The 22476-nt window shown below is 41.6% G+C and overlaps 1 protein-coding gene across 6 annotated transcripts in view; it reads left to right on the top strand.

The window, feature by feature from the left end:
* Positions 1-22476, top strand: part of Mtss1 (MTSS I-BAR domain containing 1) — a 146887-nt gene that overhangs the window by 15636 nt on the left and 108775 nt on the right. For all 6 annotated transcript variants that reach the window (XM_090339358.1, XM_090339356.1, XM_090339357.1 and 3 more), the window contains exons 3-4: positions 7384-7445; positions 9953-10026. In XM_090339358.1, the coding sequence (XP_090195484.1) occupies positions 7384-7445; positions 9953-10026 (136 nt within the window). The remainder of the gene's footprint in view (positions 1-7383; positions 7446-9952; positions 10027-22476) is intronic.

The following is a 22476-nucleotide window of genomic DNA, read 5'->3' as shown; positions in this document are numbered from 1 at the left end:
GTCATTTCTGGGGAGGCTTTCGTGTGCCCTTCTTACGAGCCCTTAGTTCAGTCCGGCTCTGGGTTTCCTGACAGCCTTCATTGGCCTCACATGCCATCCATGTGATCGAAGTTGTCCTGTGGATGAAAATGAAGTCAGGCTGGACTTGTAGATTTCACTGTGTATGTTCTCTTTGGCCATGTGAAAGCCCAGAGTGTAGATAGGCAGCCATTTACCATGTGGCCTCTTTTTATTAGGTGGTGGGGAATATTCCAAAGGATAGAGATAACCAAATAGAATAAATCCAGGTGGGGATTGTGGGAGAGAGGAACTTGAGGAATAGAAAAGGAAGGGGAGACAAAGTCTCATTTCCAAAGAAATATGGACCCTAAACACACATACGTGCGCACACACACACACACACTCCGCACAGAGATATCTACAGAGATTAGAAAATCCATGCAGAATCTGGTGTGATGCTGTGTGCTTGTGATCCCAGCTTTCAATAGGCTGAGGGAGGAGGATCCCTGAGTTCCAGGACAGCCTAGGCTACATTATGAGACCCTGTGTCTAAGAAAACAAGAAAGGAAGAAACAAATAGACCCAGAGACCTCGTTGCAGTTGTGAGACACCATATGCCGGGTAGTCAGCGTTGTCCGGTAGAACCTTCTGTGACTTAATCCAGTGTCGATCTGCTGTCCGGTACTGTGAACACGTGGCTACTGAGCCCTTGCACAAGGCTGAAGAACAGAATATTCCATTTTCTTTCATCCTAATTTACATTTCAATAGCTCCATGGGGCTGGGGGCTGCCCTATTGGGTAGCTCATGATAGACAAAATCACGCTGACTGGCAGCACGACTTAAAAGCTGGAACGACTTTGGAGATAGGGTGGACTTACTTATTTAGTTTTATTGTTATTATTATTCTAAGTGGAAGCCTATCCATATGTCAGAAAACAGTCTGAGCATCAGACCTAGCGATGTGGTTGGAAGAAAGCTTCATGCCCCGATTTAATTAGAGTCTTAGAGTTACAAATGGGGCAGGCTGCGAGCAGAGCGGTGGAGAGGGGAACACCCTTTGTGGTCCAGTCATTCTTTGCATAGGCATACTTATTGCTGGTGCACTTGGACAAGTGGGTGAGGGTGGGCGGGCAAGGAAGTAACCATTGATTATCCCTGAGGCTGTCATCCACTTGATGGACAGGGATAATTAGTGGATTAGGCAAGCTCCAATCAGAGGAGAAAAGCCCAGGCCTGGTATTTATGATGGATAGGCTTACCCTAACGTGCCTTTCATCTGAGGATCTTAGGAGCCCTTCATCCTGCAGGCCTGGGTGGGGAAGAGTGGTTTGGAGAGACAAAGCTGTGACAGGCCTTCATGAGCCTGTCCCTCCTTCTGCCCTCCTTCTTTGGGAAGCAGAGCCATTCCTGTCCTGGGCTTGGAGAAACAAGGGATTCAGACATTCAAGATGTTTGGCTTGGGTGGGAAGGGGCTGGCTGTCTCCCCAAGCTTCTCTGCTTCGCACCTACCTCCCTGGGGTCTGAGCCCATCAAGGGGTGCACCTAGAAGAAGGGGAGGGCCCCCTCTTCTTATGCTCACCCTGCTAAGGTTCCTCAAACTTGAGGAGGGCTATGGTGGCAGGGGTGGTGGCAGCCCAGGAGAAGTTCCAGTGTCCACTGAGAACACAAAGATGAGGGGAAAGTACTTACCATCAAACCACAAGTGACAGCGCTCATGTATCCCCTAAGCTTTCTATTGACTGTTTTCTCTAAAATCCCCAGGGACTGGACCTGGAAGTTAGAGTTTGAGAAATACAGGTACAGACAGACACTTGGTGCCTGAAGACTATACAAAGTGCTTATGCTTCCTGATGCTTGACAATGTAGCTTTTGTAGCTTGGATTCTGTCAGCCATAACTCTAGATAGGTCAGCCAGTGTCTGTCTGGCTCCTACTGGGTAGGACAAAGGTCTTTGAGCTGAAACCCAACTCCCTTTATGTAACCTCTCACCTGCTGGTCATTTTATTCCCAGCTGAACCCAGCCCCTTCTGCTGGGAATCCTCCTGCAATGCCCCTTCTCCAGCCAGGGTCCTTGGCCCCTCTCTTCCCTGGTGGCCCTGTGGCATGGCATTCCCTCTGCAGGTTCCCCCATCACAGTGGGGCCAGGCTGGGAGATTTGCTGCATTATTTATGGAGCTTTGTTCACAGCCACGCCGATGAGTTACACACAGCTTATCCTCCTGTGCCGCCGTGTGTGGGATGCCATTCTAGGCCTTTCGTTCATATAAAACCAAGCCAAGCCAAGCCACCTAAAGCTGACATAGCTGATGCCTGCTCTCGGTCCTGCATGGCATAGGTGCTGTCTTCATGAGTAGAGGAAGCTAGGAAGCCAAGAGGAACTTCACTGCTCCCCAGAGCTCCTCCTGAGGGTGGGGAAGGCAAGGTTGGTTTAGATGTCCTCCCTCCAAACTCTTGAGTAGGAGAGATTCAGGAAGCTTTCTTTTTCTTTTAAAGTAAGAACACTGCTTCATTATTCTTATTTCCCAGAGGACGAGGCAGCTGCCAGGAATGTAACACAGAAGCCAGGTTCTCCTGTCACCCGGCTGGCTTGGACTTCATATTCCTGGCCAGGTGAATAAATCAAGGCCACCCAGTTTTTCTGCTGTCCATCTTTGTGGTTCATCTCTGGACCTTGACCTTGAAGGCTTCCTTTGGTCACCTTGGTTTATCTTGTTTGTTGCCAACTTTTTTTAGATGCTGATACTGGGACTTGCTCCCTTCTTACCGCCCCTCCCTCCCTCCTTCCTTCCTTCCCTCCCTCCCTCATCCCTCACTCTCCCCCTCTTTCTCTTTCTTTTTTAACCAAGGCAGGGTGCTCACTTCTTGCTTTTTTTTTTTTTTTTTTTTTGCAAGTCCTGGAGCTTGAACTCAGGGCCTGGGTGCTGTCCTTGGGCTTTCTCAAGACTAGAGATCTACCACTTGAGCCCCAGCACCAATTCTGGCTTTTTTTTTTCCCTATGTATGTGGTACCGAGGAATTGAACCTGGGTCTTCATGCATGCTAGGAAAACACTCTACCACTAGGCTAAACTCCCAGCCTGCTTTTTAATTAGAGAAAAAAATCCCATGGCCTTTCTTCCCTGGTCTGGCTTTGAACATTGAACATGGATCATTAGATCTCAGCCTCCTGAGTAGCCAGGATTTTTGTTGCTTGTTAATCCCCCCAAGTTACTTCCTCCCTCCTGTCTCACATCTTTCACGCCTTTGAATTGTTATAGTAAAGCTATTTTCAGGTGATAGAAACTTTTTTTTTTTGCCTTGACAGAAACTTAATAATAATAAAAAAAAAAAGACATGGGACAACCCACCATCACCTTACTTTTCCGTTTTAATAACATTTACACGTTCTTTTTTTCATTTCTCAACAAGGAGCTTTTTGTCTTCAGTTCTTAGAAGTTGATTTCTTCTAAAAGAATCCATTAAATTATAGATTAACTAAAACAGGTGGGCCTGACATGACAGTCTTTAATAGATTGTCAAATAGCATTAAGTCTGCTCTTGGCAGTCATCTTGTGGATGAGTGGGTGTTCGTGGGTGGAGAGCTGGGTGCTGTACCCCTTGATGAGAGGGGGGGACTCTCCTTTCGTTGCCAATTTGGTAAAGACTGAAATGAGGCTCCAGATGGGGGAAGATAGCGAGTCTTCTGAGTGGTTTAGCTGCCGCCATTCCCAGGCACAGTCATTTGAGTACTCCACCCTACCATTTGCTTAGGATGGCAGGCAGACCTTCCCTTGGCTGGGGTGACAGCTAGTTGCTTCCTACCTCTCCTGGTTCTGCATCCAGGAGTAAGAGTGAGAGAGTCAGGCTGGATGGAATTGTTGCCTTAGAGAGCTTTTAGCCAATAAACTTTCTGAATGCAATGGCTCAGAGCCTGTGGATTCTGGATCCATCCATTGACTCTGTGCCTTCTGCTTTCCAGCCACACTGCACTAAGCCCCCTTACGTATGGCCAACTTTCTTTCTCTCTCTCTCCCTTTCTTTCTATTTCAGTTTTGTTATCATACAACTTATCTTCTTCAAGTGAACATCCCACTGTTTTTAGTGTGTTCACAGAATTGTGCAACTGTCACAACACTCAAAACTAGAACATTGTCATCACCCAAGATAGATCTTCCATAACCATTGGCAGTCATTTCAGATTCCCTCATTAGCATGTTCTCTTCTCTACCCTCTTGGCCCTACCCAGTCACTTATCTCTTGTCTGTCTAGAGCTAAGGTTCAGTCCACAAGTTCAGACTCTCAAATTCTTACTTCTGTCAGTGTTTCATAAGTGTGATTATTGGTAAGGGTGATGAGATTGTTTTGATTATTATCATTTTTTTTAATGGGAAAACTTTCCTATCATATTCCTGGCAAGGCAGTGATTAGAATTCTGGGCTTGGTGCTTCTTCTTCAGGCCTCTGGCCAAATCCAGTACATCTCAATGAACCTGTCTTTCCTTTTTCGAATACGTACAGATCAAGTCAGTGGGTTTTTCTAGGGCTCCTTTAATGGGGATGACAAGGGCCCATTTCTTAAATCAGTCTCCACTAGGTAGAAGATTATACTGCCCTGGCTAAAAGCAGGCGTGTAGAGGTTCTACGCATTCTCAGACTTTTCCAAAGTCTTTTCATAAATCTTGTGGATCAGGAAGAGGGCATGGCTAGTTGAACTTGGGTCTCTCATGTCACCCTTAACCCTTTAGTCAACTAGATATAGATACAGGAATGGTGCTCATCTCTGAGCTTGATAAGAAAACAGCAGGCACATTCATGTCAAGTTGATTGCTCATACTTATAATCCTAGCCGCTCAGGAAGCTGAGATCTGAGGATCATGGTTCAAAGCCAGTCCAGGCAGGAATGACTCATCTCTAGTAGCCACCAAAAAGCCAGAAGCGGAGCTGTGGTTCAATTGGTAGATTCCTAGCCTTAAGCAAAAAGAGCTCAGGAACAGAACTTCGGGCCCCAAGTTTAAGTCTCCAGACTAGCACAAAAAAATCAACAAATGAAAAATTGGGTACCCTTAATGGTATCCTGATGATGGCCTGAGTCCTCTCGTTATTTGTTTCTGCTCTTGGGTTGCAGAAACCCAAACACGGGGCTCAAGTAGAGTTGTCACAGTGCCTCTGCCAGGAGCCAGGCAGACAGGATCCCTGCCTTGATACAGCCTGGCATCTCAAGGGAGTGAAATTGCTATGTAAGGAAGGAATGCGGGCCCCACAGATCCCAGATGCACAAATGCTGAATGGATAGATGGGAGCTGATGGCACATGTGAAACAAACGCTCGGGCTTTTGGTGGGTTGGAAATTCCTGCTGCAGTTGTTGCCAGAATCTCTAATTTGAACTTAAAACATTTTTAATGTAATGATTTTATTGTTTTCACTAGAATGATACATGAGCTTTATAAAGACAAATCAAACCAACCCTAGCTAGCTACAGAGTGAAATACAAAGAATGCAGCACTACATGGGTTCAGCTTTTAGTTTCCAGAAATCACCTATTATAGTAGTTGATAAGATAGGCTTTCTAGATGTCTCTTTTGTATGCTTTCAGACAGACTCAATAATTGGAGAAATATGTCAATAGGTAATTTCATAGAGACAAGGTGTTCCTCCTGTGCAGATTGTTTTCAAAATCAAGACTTTATTGCTTCCATTTAGTAGGGGAAAAAAAGGGAACTGAGGAATAAATAATACTGAACAAATCACTAATCTATGGGTAATGGTTTCTTTAGTAAAAGAAATGAATTTATTTAGATGTCCTGTAGGATGCTGGTTCTTAACTGGAGATGTTTTGCTCCCTCAGAGGCATCTGACAATGTTTAAACATATTGGGTTGTCATACCTCGTGGTTAAGGGCTTCTGGTCTCTGGTGGATAGGACCCCTCCCTCCTACCAAATACCGTTATTGTTTAATACAACAGACACCACAACAAGGAATTACCCAGTCCAGAGTAGTGCCAAAATTGAGAAATTGTGTTGTAAGGGTAAGACAAAGTTCATGAAAAAACATTAGAAGGTAAAATTGCATTTTAACTTGGTTGTGGTTCTAGACAATTTGTGTGTGTGTGTGTGTGTGTGTGTGTGTGTGTGTGTGTGTGTGTGATTACTGAGACAAACTGAGGGCCTATCCACCATCTCTTAACCCTTTCAAAGTCAGTGTTCTGCCATGTGAGCTCACAGCTGTACTCTAGTCTTTAAGTGGTTAACTGTGGGGCTGGCTTTGAACTAGGATCCTCAGATTGCACCCTGCTGAGTGGATAGGATCACGAGCTCTTGGCAGTTCTACGTAGTTTTGGCCAGACTCTAATTTAAACACATGTCTTTCCTTCTCTATCTTGAAACAAAATCAAGAGGAGTTATGCATATGTTACTCTTATCCCATCCTGGTTCTTAACATTGATATTCTCTTCTCGTACAGTCACTTCCAGGTGTTGGTGGTGGTTCCCTGTGCAAATGATTCAATAACAAGCACCACATTGCCAATCATGTTTGCTCTTCTGGTTTCTTCTGTGTCTCCCTCATCTGGATGGATTGCTGTTCTGTCTCAGAATGCATGGAAATGTGTGCTCTGGTCAGAATTGCACTTGCATGTTTGACTTTGTATCTGAATGCCATGCCCAGAAGAGGAGAGAGAGAGAGTGGATGGGGTATATCGGGTGATCAGTGGGGGGGAGGAAATGTACAGCAGGGTTCCCTGGGAAGTGGAATTGGCCTGTGGATAGTCTTCGAACAGAACCAAAATTACCAGTCCTGACTCCTCGGAAGGTGGGAAGTAGAGTTGTGTGAACATTTAGGATAGGGTGGTTGGTGTGTACTACCAGGAAAAGGTACGTGGGCTGGGGAATCATCTGTTGTCATGTTGTTCTTGTGTAGATGTGAGGGTTAAACCAACAGCTGAGGAGTTATATTTAGATAACTTTCCAACCCTGATATCAGATTGTGATTATTGAACCATGACACCTATGCCATGGAGCAGTCTTGGTCATTCTTCTTCCCTCCTCCCTACTGTGTGGATCAAAGATGAGACTGTTCAAGGTCAAGTTGCATGAGCAGGTAGTTCAGGATAGATACTTAAATGTTCCCCACATACTAAATTTGGATCAGCCATCTACTGATTCACAAGTGTATATCTTAGATTCTACAAAGATAGTGTCTGTATTATTTGCAAGATTATAGGGACCTAGCACATTCTGAATCCATTCTTGAGCCAATAATGCAGAAGAGTCTGGGCAGCATATCATAGGTGTCGTGGAGAGAGCGTCTACAGATTGTTCCATGAGTAGTTGGAATTGAGCATTCTTTTCCTGTCCTCATAGATGTCTATCGCAGTGACACTTACTGATGTCTTTGTCTTTTTGTAGGGGAGTTACCCAGTTTGGGAAGATTTTATAAACAAGGCAGGAAAGCTGCAGTCCCAGCTAAGGTAAGTACAAGCATATATTCTACTGGACATGGATGGGATGGGATGGACCAGCACGTAGACTGTGAAGTTCATTTTGGAAACGTCACAGCTAGAGAAGCATGAAGTAGGTTCTCATTGACATTATAGTTCATTAACTATATGTCCTGACCCCTAATTCCTAGATGGAAAGTTGCACTCTTACCTGCTTTGCTTCCTTCTGCAGAAATTTTGACAGTGTGAAAGTTTTGACACATAGAAGTTTATATATTACATATATTTTTATGTTATTAGTGGGATTTCAACTCAGTGTCTGGTCCCTGCCCCTTAGCTTTTTTGGTAAAGTCTGATATTCTACTATTTGAACCACATCTCCATGTATGGCTTTTGGGTGGTTAATTAGAGATAAGAGTCCCATGCCTTTCCTGCTCAGGCTGGCTTTGAACTGTGATCCTCAAATCTCAGCCTCTTGAGTAGTTGAGATTACAGGCATGAGCCACCATATCTCTGCGCAGTTATCAGTCCTGCTTTACCTATGAGGAAGTAAAGCTTAAGACAACCTTATCTCCATTAGAATAAGGTATATATAATGTTTTTTTAAACCAAAAAACATAAATTCTGAGGGCAAGGGACCATTCCTTTATTTTGTAGAACACCTAGCACATGACTCGAGACTAAGTTTTTAATGAGAGGCAGGATAAAGTTAATACTGCAGAAGTGATATTACAACAATAATATAACAACAATACACCAATACTGCACGTAAGTGTTGGTGTTGAAGTTGAATCATTCCTTTGCTCTAAGTTTCTGGATCTTGTTCTATCCCCCTAGAGAGAAGGCCAAGGTGAGGCGTCTTGTGTCTCTTCTCAGAAAGTGCAGTATAACTGTCATTTAAAAGTGCTTCATTCCTCAAAATTGACTACCATTCTAATTTGCAGTAGAACTGTAGTGACTAATATTCAAGGCACCTCTACAGATGGCTCATGAAATCTGGATGAGAGGCATTGAGCTGAATGAGAATAAATCTAGCCATTGTGTCAGATATTAATTATAAATCAGAATAAGCTATTTATAAATCCCAGGATGTTTGATAAAGCTAACTTTGCCAGGGTTTGCATTTAATGCCAACTCTTTAAAAAATAGATTCAAAGTCCGTGTGTGCACACACATGTGTGCTCATGCATATGAACTCTTTCTCTCTTTTTAAATTTGAGCATAATTGTTTTCCCCTCTACTGGAAAGAGGAGGCCTTATTTGAAGTTGGTCTTAAGGAACAATTTCTAATGCCTTCCACAAACCTTTTATTTCATAGCCACTGTTGCTATGTTTAAAGACCATTTCTTTCCTTTCTCTCCATTTTTTTCTAGTCTTTATTTTCATTCTTTAACAGCCTGCTTTCTTAGGAGTGCTTAGTTGAGACCAGATTCATAGATGAAATACTTGAAGATTGGCATCAGTTCTACAATCCATTCTAAAGTCTGAGGGTTATTTGAGCGCCTGTTGGATTGGCCTGGAGTACACTCTGCACTTCATTGCTTGACTTCATGGGTGATAACTGGGAAGCTGCAGGCCACTTAGTGCCCAAGGCATCTGATAGCCCTCAAGAGACTGCTAAGAATTTTAAAGAAGTTTTTTCTAGAACATAACCTGAGGATAGTACTTCTTTCCATTTTCTGTTTGTAGGAATTCGTATTGTGAAGTAAAAGGGAATCCTAGGATTGAAAGAACCAAATCTTACTTTCTCATGGTTGGAAATTATAGAGAAATGGTGCATTGCCTGGAGCCTTTCTTTCAGATGGTTGGATCATGCTGGGAGCAGGTCACAGCTCTGATAGGGACTTGTGCTTGTCACGGTTTCTTGGATTTTCTGCTCAATTTTTCTTGATCTGTGATGAATTGTTGAGCTCCAAAATCGCTCCCCCAGTTTGTGTGTGTGTACATGTACACATGTATATTTATTTTCCTACTCTGAAGTTAATTTCACTGGTTAAAAATTACATATATTATTATTATTTTTTGTCTATTTTGTATATGAGGGTTTGAGCATAGGGCTTTCACTTGTTTTTTTGTTTTTGTTTTTTTTTTCTACTCAAAGCTAGTGCTTTGTCACTCGAACTACACCTCCACTTCCAGCTTTTTGCTGATCAGTGGAGAGAAGAGTCTCATGGACTTTTCTGCTCAGGCTGGCTTTGAACTTTAATCCTCAGATTTCAGCCTCCTGAATAGCTAGGGTTATAGGAGTGAACCACTAGTGCCTGACATTTTAAATGATGTTCCTCTCCCTCTTGCCCCCTCTCCCCCGTAGAGCATCTATCTTTTTCTCATTTGCAGATTTTTCCTGGTGGACGTGTTTGGAGTATAAAGCACTGGGAAAAGGCTGGGCCAACAGGCCAGTGGCTATCTCCAGGCAGCTGAATCTTGTCTCCTGGAAGGCTGCATTCATTCCACAATGGAGGTTTTAGCCTTTGAGCTGTAATGAGGTTGCCAGTGTGACAAGTTCCTCATGCTTTTGTTATCTGTTTGCATTGTAGGACAACAGTAGTAGCAGCAGCTGCCTTCTTGGATGCCTTTCAGAAAGTGGCCGATATGGCCACCAACACACGTGGTAAGCAGATGGCGGGCTGCCTTCCAGCACTAACTAATCCCAGCATGTGGGCTCGTCCCCACGGGTGGCTTCACAAGAAGATACAGCTTAAGTTATCACAGCTTAGCTGACTCATAGTTTTCTTTTCTTTCTTTTCATTTTTTTTAAACTGTGGGGTTCCACATATTAGAAGTTGTGACTAGTTCCTTGTCTAAGAAAGTACATGGGAAGATGAATGACAAATAAAAGGAACTGCTGCTGTTCCTGCCTGTTGGGGCCTCATGTGGTTCTGATCACCTTAATGACCTGCTAGGGTAGAGCTTTGAGCTTTGCCTTGACTTCCACTTTGTTTTTCTCCCCTGGCATAGGCTGTCTTCCCGTCTTCCTGTGGAACGGGAAGCACTGGAGATGATCCATGGCCCTATTGCTAGGCTCCCATCAACAAGCAACCCTTGTGTTTAGAGGGTCTCCTGTGTCATATCTTTCTGTGTGATTCCCACACCAGACTGCAGACCCCTTGAGCTAAAGACTGTGCATTTTCCATGTCTGAAGCCCCCTAACAAAGAATATTCATAACACGTGAAAGGAATAAGAAGATCTGTAGCCTAGACTTGCCTCGATCTTTAGAATTACAGCATCCCTAATATTGTAGGTGATTCTTCTGAGGTTTCCCTCTTTTTCCAAAGCAGCCTCTCTCTTCTGAATTTTCATTTGCTTGCCTTGTCTTTCTGGGTCATAGCTTCATATTTGTTCTCTTCATTGTCATTGAAAAGTTTGGATATTGGGAACAAGTAATGGGGATTGTTTTCAGTTGCAGTTGACTCTAGTGTTTATTAATTGAGTATTCAAATAGATTTACAATGGAGGCTGGTATGTCTTACCATGTAATAAACTCTAGCTAACTCCTTTTGTAGTATTGTCAGGGGACCACAAAAATCAATACATTACTCTGCTTGTCCTGGAGGGGGCTTGCAACTGAGTGGGGAGAATGCGATGTGTAAATAAAGAATGTCAATGTGGAAGTAATATGTGTGAAATGGTAACAGCGGTAGGACAGAGCACCAGGGGAGTATAGAAAAGTGAGCAATTAGCTTAGGGAATTGGGGATGTTTCCCCAGGGGAGATGCCATTTTTCTTCCTGTGTAAGATGCCAATGGTATTTCTAAACATTCCCTAGGAAGATGAGACGAAAGCATCCGAGCTGTGGTTTGCTCGTCTACTGCTTAGTCAGAGGTACAGGTCTTAGCCAAGATCACTAGAAAAAATTTTTTTGTTTCAGAAATTAACACTTAGCTTATGTGTTTGTTAAAGAAACTTAAAGAAAATCTAATCCCAGAGAAGAATCTAGCATGCAAGGCAGTGTTTATCACTGTTAATGAATGGTCTGCTTTGTTTTTCTTCTACTTGAGCAGTGTCTGGAATTGGGCTTATAAGCCATGTATACTGGTATCTTTCTACAAGGCCCATTTTCTCCCCCAAGCCCAGTCCTGGGAATTGAATTCAGGGCCTAGGAGCTTCCCATGAGCTTCTTTGTGTTCGAGGCTAGCAATTTACCACTTGAGTCCCAGTGCCATTTCCAGTTCATTGGAGGTAAGACTCTCATAGACTTTCCTGCCCTGGCTGGCTTTGAACGGTGATCCTCAGATCTCAGCCTCCTGAGTAGCTAATCTTACAAGGATGAGCCACTGGTTCCTGACCTAGAATATATCTCTTTAAAAATTCTTTCCTGAAATGCAGTTCCACTATTGCAAAGGACTTAGATATGTGGGTGGCCTTGCATTTTTGAGACAGTGGGATTCATGCTTTTGGCTTTTATTCTTTATTTTTGGATGGATTCTGAAGGATGGACTAGAGAGGTTTTCCCTGATTGTATATCATTCCCTGTGATAAAAACTCAAAGTTTCTGAAGATATTGCTTCCAGGGTAATTCTTGGTGGGAAACTGGACAGTCTGGAAATTCTCATAGCCCAAGGATAGGAAAAATATCAATTTCTTGTGGGAAAAGAAACTAGAATAAGCTTTTTGTGGTGATAGGTATCACTTTTTTGTTCAGTAACACACCGAAACTCTAAATAGACCTTAGTAACCGCTAACCAAACTTTTCAAGTCTTTCCCTTCTCTTAGTTCTGTCCAGCCTCGTACTCACCATTCTAGTCTCCATTTCTGTGAGATCACATTTCTTAGATCTGACATGCAAGTGAGATCATTTGGTACCTGTGTCTGACTTGCTTCATTTAACCTAATGATACCCAGTTCCATGAATGTTATCACAGATACCAATACTTCATTTTTTTTAAACATGGCTGAATAATATTCCATTGTGAATAAATACCAGAGTTTATCCATTGATAGATACTGATAGGTTGTAGGAGGGGACAATATGTCTTTAACCTACTGATTTCATTTACTTTGGATGTAGATCTGGTAGAAGGATTATTGGATCCTGTCATAATTCCATTTTTGCTTTTTTTTTTCTTAAGAATCTTCACATTGTTTTTCCATTTGGATACACAAACTTTCAGTCCCACCAACAATGTTGGAAAGTTCTTTACTCCACATCTTCGCCATGCCTCTTTATCTTTTGTCTTTTCAGTAATAGCTGTCTCCTTGTAGTTTTGATGTGCATCTCTTCAGTGATTAGTGATGCTGAGTGTTTTTCCATGCACCTGCTGGCTGTTTCTCTGTCTTCTTCTGCAGTTATTCCTAAGCACTTCTTTTCTGGGCAAGTATCCAGAATTAAAAGCTCAGACTTCTCTGGTTTCCAAAATATTAGCATTTTGTATTGTTTCCTAAAGGAAACAGCTCTGAGACATTTTTGTCCTTTTTAGCAAATCTTTTGCAGTAATTATTAAGAAAATTTACTTGGATAATAATATCTATATTTACTTAGCTACTGGAAAGAATAAATCAATCTAGTTGGAATGTACTTTTGTTACACAGCATATTGAAAGATGTTAGAACTCGGTTTTTGTTCATTTGTTTCCAAAAAAAGTGTAAGTAAGTTGTTTGTGTATATTTTGCTGAGTAATTAAACTATAATGAGATTTGAGTATATCAGTACTAGATACAGCCTCTTATTTTGTTGGTTTTATATTCCAGAATCAATATATAAGTTGGGATAACTATAAAAGAACATCCCCTTTTCTGGATTATTGGCCATAAAGAGTAATTTGTAAGCATTCGCTCTACAGAAAAATCCCACAATTTGGGGGTTGAAATGCTTTTCTGTGTGTTACTTAAAAAATAAAGACACATTCAGAAGCAAAGCATCATGGTCTCTGTGGGGGAGCGGCTTCCCCCTATGTGGATGTGAGCCTTCAGCTGTCCATGACTTACTTGCCTGTGTTTCACTGGAGACCAGTGCATTGCATGCTACCTAATTCAGCATTGGCCCTTCTTGGCCACTGCCTTGCTCGCTTGTGTCATCAAGGGTCTTTGAAGAGCACAAGGCTGTGAGATTAGCACTTTTGTCTGCCTCTGAGTACTATTATATAATTATCTTTATAACTTTGAAAAGCCGTCCCAGGATGTTCAGATGATGCTGCACCATCTATGGGTTTCAAGTTTTAAGAAGGAAGGAAATGGATCCCACGCAGGCTAGATTATCTTTACTATCCCCAAGCTTTAGAAGTATTCTACATGGTTTGTATATAGAGTTTTCACCCCTTATCTGCTGGAACCACATTCCAGGACTGCCATGGATGTTTGAAACCTAATGTATACTAGATTTCCACACACAACACGCGTGTGTGTGCGCGCACACACACACACACACACATACTTGTCTATGATAAAGCTCAACTCATACTTAGAGATCAGCAACAACTAATAAAGAAAATAGAACAATTGTAATAATATACTATAATAAAGATTATTTCAAGCTTAATGAATTACTTGTTTCTGGATTTCTCATTTTATATTTTCAGACCACCTTGACCATCGATAATTGAAAAGTGAATCTGTGAATAAAGGGGGCTGCTGTTGAGACTTTTTGTTCTCACACAGCTTTGGAGTAGGTACTTTATGACCACTTAGGTGATGAAATGGGGCCCTAGGAAGTGTACCTAAAGTGGCTGGGTCACACAGCTAGTGAAATAGCACCACAACCACAAGTTAGGCTTTTTCAAATAAGGAATTCCTGGACTTACTATGAACTTATGTGTGTTTAAAGCTTGATCTCAGGTGCATTAATGAAGCAATTCATGCAAAACTTAGAAAAATGACAAGATTGGAGGTTAGGATGTCTGGGTTGGTTGTTGGTATGTCAGCTGGGTAAATCATACATCTCTCTGGGCTTTGATTTCTCACCTGTAAGATCCCAGGAACTCTCTCTCTTTTTTTTTTTTGTAGCTGTAATAGTGTATTATTTTAAGTGTTGCTTTAGTCTTGTTGAATTTATTAAATACATGGGAAGTTGGGCAGTGTAAGTTTCCTTTTCCATGTTATCTTTGAAGCTTCTGATTTTCATTTTATTTTGTTTATTTTATTTTTATTTAAGTAGTTGTACAAAAGGGTTTCAATTTACTATGTCAGTATCAACTCCTTCATTGTTTTGCTCTTAGGACAAAGGAAGCAACATTAATTAGAGGAAAAAATGGAGGGAGAGGTTAAAAAAATAGGAAATGGAGATGGGCATTTGGGTTGGTTTCAACTGTGAAAAAGACCCTTCTTAGATACCGAGTGGGTGTGTGAGGCAGGCTGGTGCAAGTTGAAATTGTGATGGCCATGGAGGGTCATATTGTTTTTTAATCTATGATCATGGATCACCAGGGCAGTTGAAGAAAATCTCCATGGCTCATGTTTGGTAAAGCAAGCTTGGGTCTTTAAAAAGTATCACATGTTGTTATTATATGTTACATATTTTCAGTGTACGTCTTGGTAAATCACACATTCCTCAGATCTGGTGTCTTATATCATTATTGCTCAAGCAGTTTGTTCTAATATGATTTCCAGGCCCTGCTTTATACCTGTGGAGTCAGAGTAATTTGATAGGACCTGGGGATATTTAAAAGCTTCCTAGGAGATTTTGTTCCCTGGCAAGATTTGTTGGGTTATCATACGACACCTTTTACCACAATTCACCTATGCAGTGGCTTCTCCTCCCAGCCTACTTCTCCACCCACAGAGAACCGCTCACTGTTCCTAAAGTCATAGGATCACTACCTCTGGAGTTTGCTCTTGTGCACTCCAAGCTTAGAATCTCCTTTCCAGGCCACCTCTGTGCCTCTCTATATGCTGCGAATCTGCTGTTTGTTCTCCAAGAGCTGTTTGAAAGTCTTCTGGACTATGAAACCTTTGTCTTCCCACAGGAAGTACACAGAGTCCTTCTTTAGGGTTCTGGGGTATATGCTGCTGCTGAAACCATTTCCCCACCCCAAGGTAGGGACCTTGTCTTTCTTTCTGAAAAGCCCAGACTCCTCACTTCTCTGCCACATGTAAATATCTGTCTTAGCAGGTGAGAGAATGTACATGGCAGCTTCCACACTCGTGGGCCCCTGTAAACCCTAGTAAGGAAGTTAGCCTCCTCTGGGTGCTTGTGCAGGAAGCCACTCGGATTGTTATCTTGGTTGGCTTCCATTTGGAATTTCAGAATTTGAGTCTTAGTGACCCCTCCCTAAGGGCTGCGGTGGAATGTGTGTCTTCATATTTCATTGTGGCCAGAAGGGGCTCTACTCTTCCTTGAGTTCATGGGAAGGGCAGAGGGGTGAAAGGTGGCTTCCTGTGTCTGGCCAGGTGTGGAGAAGGGAGGGGAAGATTCCTCAGTAGGGCAGAGGGTGCTGGAAGTGTTTTCCAAGCTCCAACTACACTAACCTTGTTTACCCCTGAGTTTTACTTTAACCAGATTCTTTAACTAGGATTTCAATAGTCCTTAACCTCTGAACTGACTTTGCTGTTCTAGTTTAGAATACTTTCATGTAACTAGAGCCTTACTATTTCTACCTACAAAGCTCTTTAGCCTTAAAATGAAAAAAAAATAATTAAAAATCATTAAAAAGACCATTCTTGTAGATCTGGTTTTGAACTGAATATTTTTGAAATATTACCTTGAAAGAATGTGGTCAAATCCAACTATTTGATTAAAGGAAGGTGTAGAATTACACTCCATCTACCTGCGGCCATAGATCAGAAGCTGTGTTTGTGTTCTTTTCCACCAGTTCTACTTCATTATTCTTACTTACTGTCCTTACTAGTCTCACAGGAGAGAACTTGTGAGAATCAGGCTTGATTGAAATTTTGCTTTAAAAAATTAAGCTGATTGGTTCACAAGAGTCAAGGGTGGTATATTAATTTTTATAATGGTTTTTACTCACTCTAGTGTTTTATTAGATAAATTGAGAAATATGAGAAATCGGAAACTAGCATAAAATACCTCTCCATTTTCTTTTTCTTTAATAGTGAACCCCCAGTTCCTTAGATTTTGTATATTATTTCTGACATAAGGTCTCACTAAGTGCACAGACTGGTCTCAGACTTATCTGCCTCCCACATATCTAGGATTATAGACATGTACTTCTGTGCCCAACTGCTGGGATTCTTTTTACCTATAGCCTGTTATAACCTGAGCTTTGATTTTTTTCTGGAGTGTTGCAAGAAACAATCACTGATTTGCTAAAATTTATTAAAAGAAGCTCTTCCTATTTGTTCACATGCAGATGGGCTGGCAGCTGTAATCTCTTAATAGTTTTTGGTATGAATGTAGGAATGCTGGATTAAAGGTGACTGGGAAAACTTAAGGAGGTTCATTTTGGGCTTTTGAACTTGACCTCTTGCTTTTGACTCCTATGAATTATGCTCAGAAAGCCTTAAACATGGTTAGCTCTGCTGGTAGCAATTATGTTTTTAAATGCCTTATTGTTGTATTGAAGGTGATTGTGGAGAATAAGAACAAAGCTTTAAAAATAAATTTCTCACAGCAGTGGATCAACATGGGAAAGGTGCTGGGCAAAGACAAAGTGGTTGTATTCCACCCCCCCCCCTCCTGCACACACACTTCTTTTTTCTGTGTTTTCTTTTAGTTGTTGATCTTAGACCAAGACTTGTGTGTTGGGAGTCTGCCCTGTTAGTCAGGCTTGTTCTGTGCACTAGAATTTTCTTCCATGTGCCTTGCTAGTATAGTAGCCACTAGGCACATGTGACTTAAAATGTAGCCTGTGTGTCTGAGACTAAGTTTTTTTTTTGGGGGGGGGCAGTCCCAAGGCTTGAATTCAGGGGGTAGGCCTTTCTCAAGGCCAGTGCTCTACCACTTGAGCCACAATACCATTTCTGGCTTTTTCTGTGTATGTGGTACTGAGGAATCAAACCCAGGGCTTCGTAGGATTTGAACTCTGGGCTTGGGCGCTGTCCCTGAGTTCTTCAGCCACGCCTCACTTCAGGTTTTCTAGTGGTTAATTGGAGATAAGAGTCTCACGGACTTTAGTGCCCGGGCTGGCTTTGAACTGTGATCCTCAGATCTCAGCTTCCTGAGTAGGATTACAGGCGTGAGCTACTGTGCCCAGTTGTTTTTTTTAATGTACAATGTGAAGTTATTTCTTTTTTCTTTTTCTTCCTTCCCCCTTTGGTTTATCCCCTGTTGTCACTGCTTTTGACTCTGGTATCCTGTGTTTTGTATGTATGTTTATCTCATCTGGGGATGGGAAGGGGAACAGCAAAATGGTAGACAAAGGACAGAGGATGAACCAATGCAGCAAGACACTCACAAGACACTGAACTTTACAACTTGGGGGGAAGGAGAGTCATGGATGGAGGGAAAGTGGGAGAAAACAAGGGAGGGGTAACAATACTCGACAAGAAATGTACCCTTTACCTTGCTTATGTAATTGTTCCCTCAATGTACATCACTCTTTTTTTAAAAAAAATTTTTAAATTTTTGTAATAATGTGTAGTGGGATTCACTATATTCACCAGATAGTAGTTGCATTACTCACACATTGATACCTCTTCTCATGTTTTTGTACATCACTCTTACAACACAGCAAAATTTAAAAAATAAACATAGATTCCTAATTTGTAATCTAAATTCAAAATGTCCCATAATCTGAAATAATTTTTCAGTGTATCACTGGTGGGAAATTCTACTCCATGGAACTCTTTGTCTCACACACATAATTACTGAAATTGTTACATAAAATTATGTTCAGATCATGCTCAGATAGGTGTATATGAGGCATAAATAAGTTTAGTGTTTAGATTTGTGTTTCACCCTTAAAACATCTTATTATCTGTATGTAAACATTCCAAAATCCTGAAAGAAGTCAGCAGTACAAAATCCTTCTGGTCCTGACCATTTAGATAAGCCTGGATAATAAGGTTCAACCCTGTCTATGATGTGTAAACAGACTCACATGTACCTGTGGAATTAAAATTTCATGGGAAGGTAAAGATCAGGTAAACATGTTCTGAGAGACTTTTTTATAATACAAATGTTTGAGAAGACAATTTTGTGACGAAGGCATAGCTTTTAAGCCAGGTCAGCCATTCACCTGTTGCTTCCTTCTAGATTATATTTATTTTTTGTAAACTCGAGGGTGGTTGTCAGAGAGAGTTTCTCTGAAATAGGAAAATGAGTGAAATGAATCCATGTGTTTGGGCTCTGAAGACGGCTGGCAGGTCATTCATTACTGTTGAGCCCTCATGGGGCAGGGGTGAGAGGCCCGCATCCATGCAGATATGTATTCCTCATCAAATGTCCTTTGCCATACACACAGGCATGAAGAACGACTCCAGCCTGGGTTATGTCAAACAAACATTCTTTTGTAGATTGGACTTTGGAGCAATAGTCTTCTTAATGCAATTTTTGTTCTTGTTAGAGGAAGTAATTACAGCTCGGGACTTAGATGTAGCAGAGTCTTGCCTAAAATGCCAACAAACAAACAAACAAAAACACCAAAGGATAGAACAGTCAAAGATAAGTTCCCTGTTCCAGGATAGCAGTTTCCATGCACAGTTGATCTACGGTGGGCTGTGCTGGTCGCAAAACTCGGAATAGGTGGGCTGTCACCTCCTTGACTTCCTTCAGCCCTGTGAGCCTTCCCACTTCAGGTGTCTTTGTGAATATAAATGTGAGCATATATGTATTTTATGCTGAATATTCATGGTTTCAATCTTAAAGTATGAAGTAAACTCCTGTGTAAATTATTGGTAGCCTGTGTATGAATTAGGAGATAGAGTTGCAAGCTGTGACCATTATTATGTCAAATACAGCTTCAAGTTAAGCCCCCTTCCAACTACTCACCCTTTTCTACAGAAAGGATAACAGAAAAACTCAGTCGGGTCCATAATTGGGTATGCCATGCATGGGATTTATATCCACCATGATATATCTGGACCTGCTTGAATTCATCACTTCCAGTACATTGTTTTACGCATTTTGCCAAGAAGAACGCAGCTTTTCCAACATGGCCCATGGATGGGAAGTTTTCAGAGCTAACTTTTTTTTTGTTGTTTTGGTGGAGAGGTTTGTGCTTTCTATGAAACTCAGACTTGTAGAGTCAAAGACAGTAGAGTGGCATGTAAATTTTAACATTTGTACAAATCCTTCTACAAATATGGCCTAGAAATCATGAAGGAATCTATATGTTTATTGGTGTTTTTCTGTTATAGAGTTTTACCAAATGGCTTAAGATTTTTTTTGTTTTGATTGATGGAGTTAGGAGGTGGTTGAGAATGTATTTATTTACTACTAATTATTAATGCATTTATTACTTATTACTAGTATTTATTACTAATTATTAATTATTACTAGTCGATGGTTGGGTACCAACCGTTGTCACAGGCAGGTTGTTAGTTGTGGCTAGCCAGTGTTCCTGTCTGGGTAGTAGTTCCCTTTTAACTGTGTTTTCCTGAAATTCACTGGAACCCCACTTGAGCACTGTGATTATTGGATATCTAAGTGGGATGGTCCCTGTGGCGGGAATGGCAGGAGGTAGCAGAGTTTCACACTCAAACACATCATATTCTTTCACTGGGAAAAGCATTTTATTTATGCTCCGTTCACTGGTGTTTCGTACTTTTGCCTTGTATCTTTGTATTTGTCCAGGTGATGCTTGGGGTTAGGATGTGGGATGTCCTCTGTCTCAACACAGCAGACATAGTCAGTGCTGGTAAATTATGGGCAGCCCATAGAAAGGAAAGAGGAAGGGTTGAACTGGGGGGGGTTGTGTATTTTTCTGGGTGACCAAGTAGATGTGTGTGCAGTGTGGTTATTTGTTATTAGGTTGTTGATAGTTGACATAACAAAGTCAGTTGTTCAGCAGTTCCATCTCTTCAGTTCCCAGGGCTTCCATGTGTTTTGTTCATAACTAGGGATCATTGCCATCTCCACAGCTGTTCCTCCAGCCAGCCTTTTCCATACAACTTTGTGTGTGTGTGTGTGTGTGTGTGTGTGTGTGTGTGTGTGCGCGCGCGCGTCCTGGGGCTTCAACTCAGGGCCTGGATGCTGTCCTGAGCATTTTACACAAGACTGGTATTCTGCCACTTTAGCCATAGCTCTACTTCTGACCTTTCAGTGGTTAAGGAGGTAAGAGTCCCATGGACTTCCTTGCTCAGGTGAGCTTTGAACTGTGATCCTTAAGATCTCAGCCTCCTCAGAGCTAGAATTAGAGATGTGAGCCACCAGTGCCCAACTACCACCATCCAAGGTCTTTACCTTTGTCTTCTGTATTAGGTAATGCCCTTCCCATTCTCTCCCATCCCCAACCCACACAAACCATTTTTGGTAAAATAATAACTTTTATGAAAAGACCCAATTATTTTAGTTCATACAGAGGGAAACAAGATTTTTTTTGTAATGCTTTCTAGTGCAAGATCATATAGCCAAATCTGCTTATCTCAGATAGAAATGACTATTTGGAATGTAAATGTGAACTTGAAGACCCTTGAAGATGTCATTCTAGCATTTTTCTAGGATGGTTCTGCTCAGACAAAATGAATAGATTCCTCCTGTCTGCTACCCCTGCTAAAATTTCAGTCTAATGTAAGTGTAAAAAAAAATACTCTGATTTTACATGGGAAATGTGGCCTCTGGGATAGGGAAAAAAAAGGGTTAGTGGGAAGTCATTCAGGTATTAAAGAGTATTCAGAAGGCCTTTGCCACCTAGAATCTGGCAGTGAGTCCTCCTGCCCCAAAGAAATTTGGTATTTATACACTGTGTTTACTAGCTTAAAGTGAGAATGAACCTTAAGTTATGTACCTGTATATGTATGTGGGGTGAGGGAGGAAGGGTGGGAGAGTGAGAGAGAAGGAGAGAGAATGTGAGGGTGAGGGTGTGAGTTCTAGAGTTTGAACTCTGGGTCTTGTGTTTGTCAGGCAGCACTCTACCAACTGAGTCACACCTTTACCTCTTACTGCTTTACGTATCTAATAAGGACTCATATTTACACTTAGGCTGGCGTAGACCATGAGTCTTCTGTTTATGCTTCCTACATAGCTGATGTTACATAAGTGTAAGCCTCCTGGCTTTTGTTGGTTGAGATATGTTCTTGAGAACATTTTGTTTAAGCTGGCCTCAAGCTCTTGTCCTCCTAATCTCTGCCTCATTAACAGGTATCATTAAAATCTACCATACCCAGCTTTCCCCCCTTTTTCCTATGTAGCACAACTAGTATCTAGTGCATTCTTTTCACTTATACTGGACAAATTGAGTCTCAGTAGTAAGCCATGGCCCCAGGGCCATCTAATATGGGAGAAGCGGGAAATTCTGGCCCTGGGTTTTGGTCTCCCGGTTTTTCCTCACAGCTGCCTCACTAACTAGGTGTCTGTGTTGCCCTCTTGGGTTAACAGTGTGCAAGCTGGAAATTAATGGGACATTGAGGACAGTAAAAACAAAAAGGCCCTATCCTGTGCTCTTGCTTTATTATTTATGAAACATTTTTTGTTTATTTGTTTAGAAGAGATCCTTGTTCATCTGGTTTGCCCAAGAAGCTTTCCATTTCCATTCTCCATTTTTCCTTTTTTATGGCAGTGATTTTTGTGTTGTTTTAGCTTATTTAAGGGTAGAGGAACTATTTTTTGCTTACATTTCATCATTTGTTATAGTTGACATAAGCTTATAAATAGAGGGATAACCGAGCTTCTATTTGTATTGCCAAGCGTGTGTACGTGTGCGTGTGCGTGCATACACACACACGCACACACTCACAATTTGACTCCCAGATGTTTACCCTCTGCATGGACGCCTTCTTTCTAGTAAAAGGCGCTGCTGTGGTGATCTGCAGAACCTCCTGCTGTGTGCGCCATGGCCCAGGGACCCTGGTTACCATGGAAACTAATAACCAGCCACTAGATGGTACTTTCCTTTAGAGCCACATTTGAGCACCATTTCACTGTTCAATACAATGCTGCATATTCCTCCCTTTAAAGAAGAAAAGAGCAGAAGCTGATTGATTACAAACAATATATAAAGAATACTGGCTCATTTAAGGTAGAAGGAGAGCCTTAACGTGCATCCTTTAAATGAGATTGACAGCAGTGAG

Source organism: Megascapheus bottae, chromosome 9 (genome assembly GCF_031878675.1).
Source record: "Megascapheus bottae isolate mThoBot1 chromosome 9, mThoBot2.hap1, whole genome shotgun sequence".
NCBI classification, from domain to species: domain Eukaryota; kingdom Metazoa; phylum Chordata; class Mammalia; order Rodentia; family Geomyidae; genus Megascapheus; species Megascapheus bottae.
The sequence above is the reverse complement of the archived record's forward strand: the minus strand, read 5'-3'. Positions and strand labels throughout refer to the sequence as shown.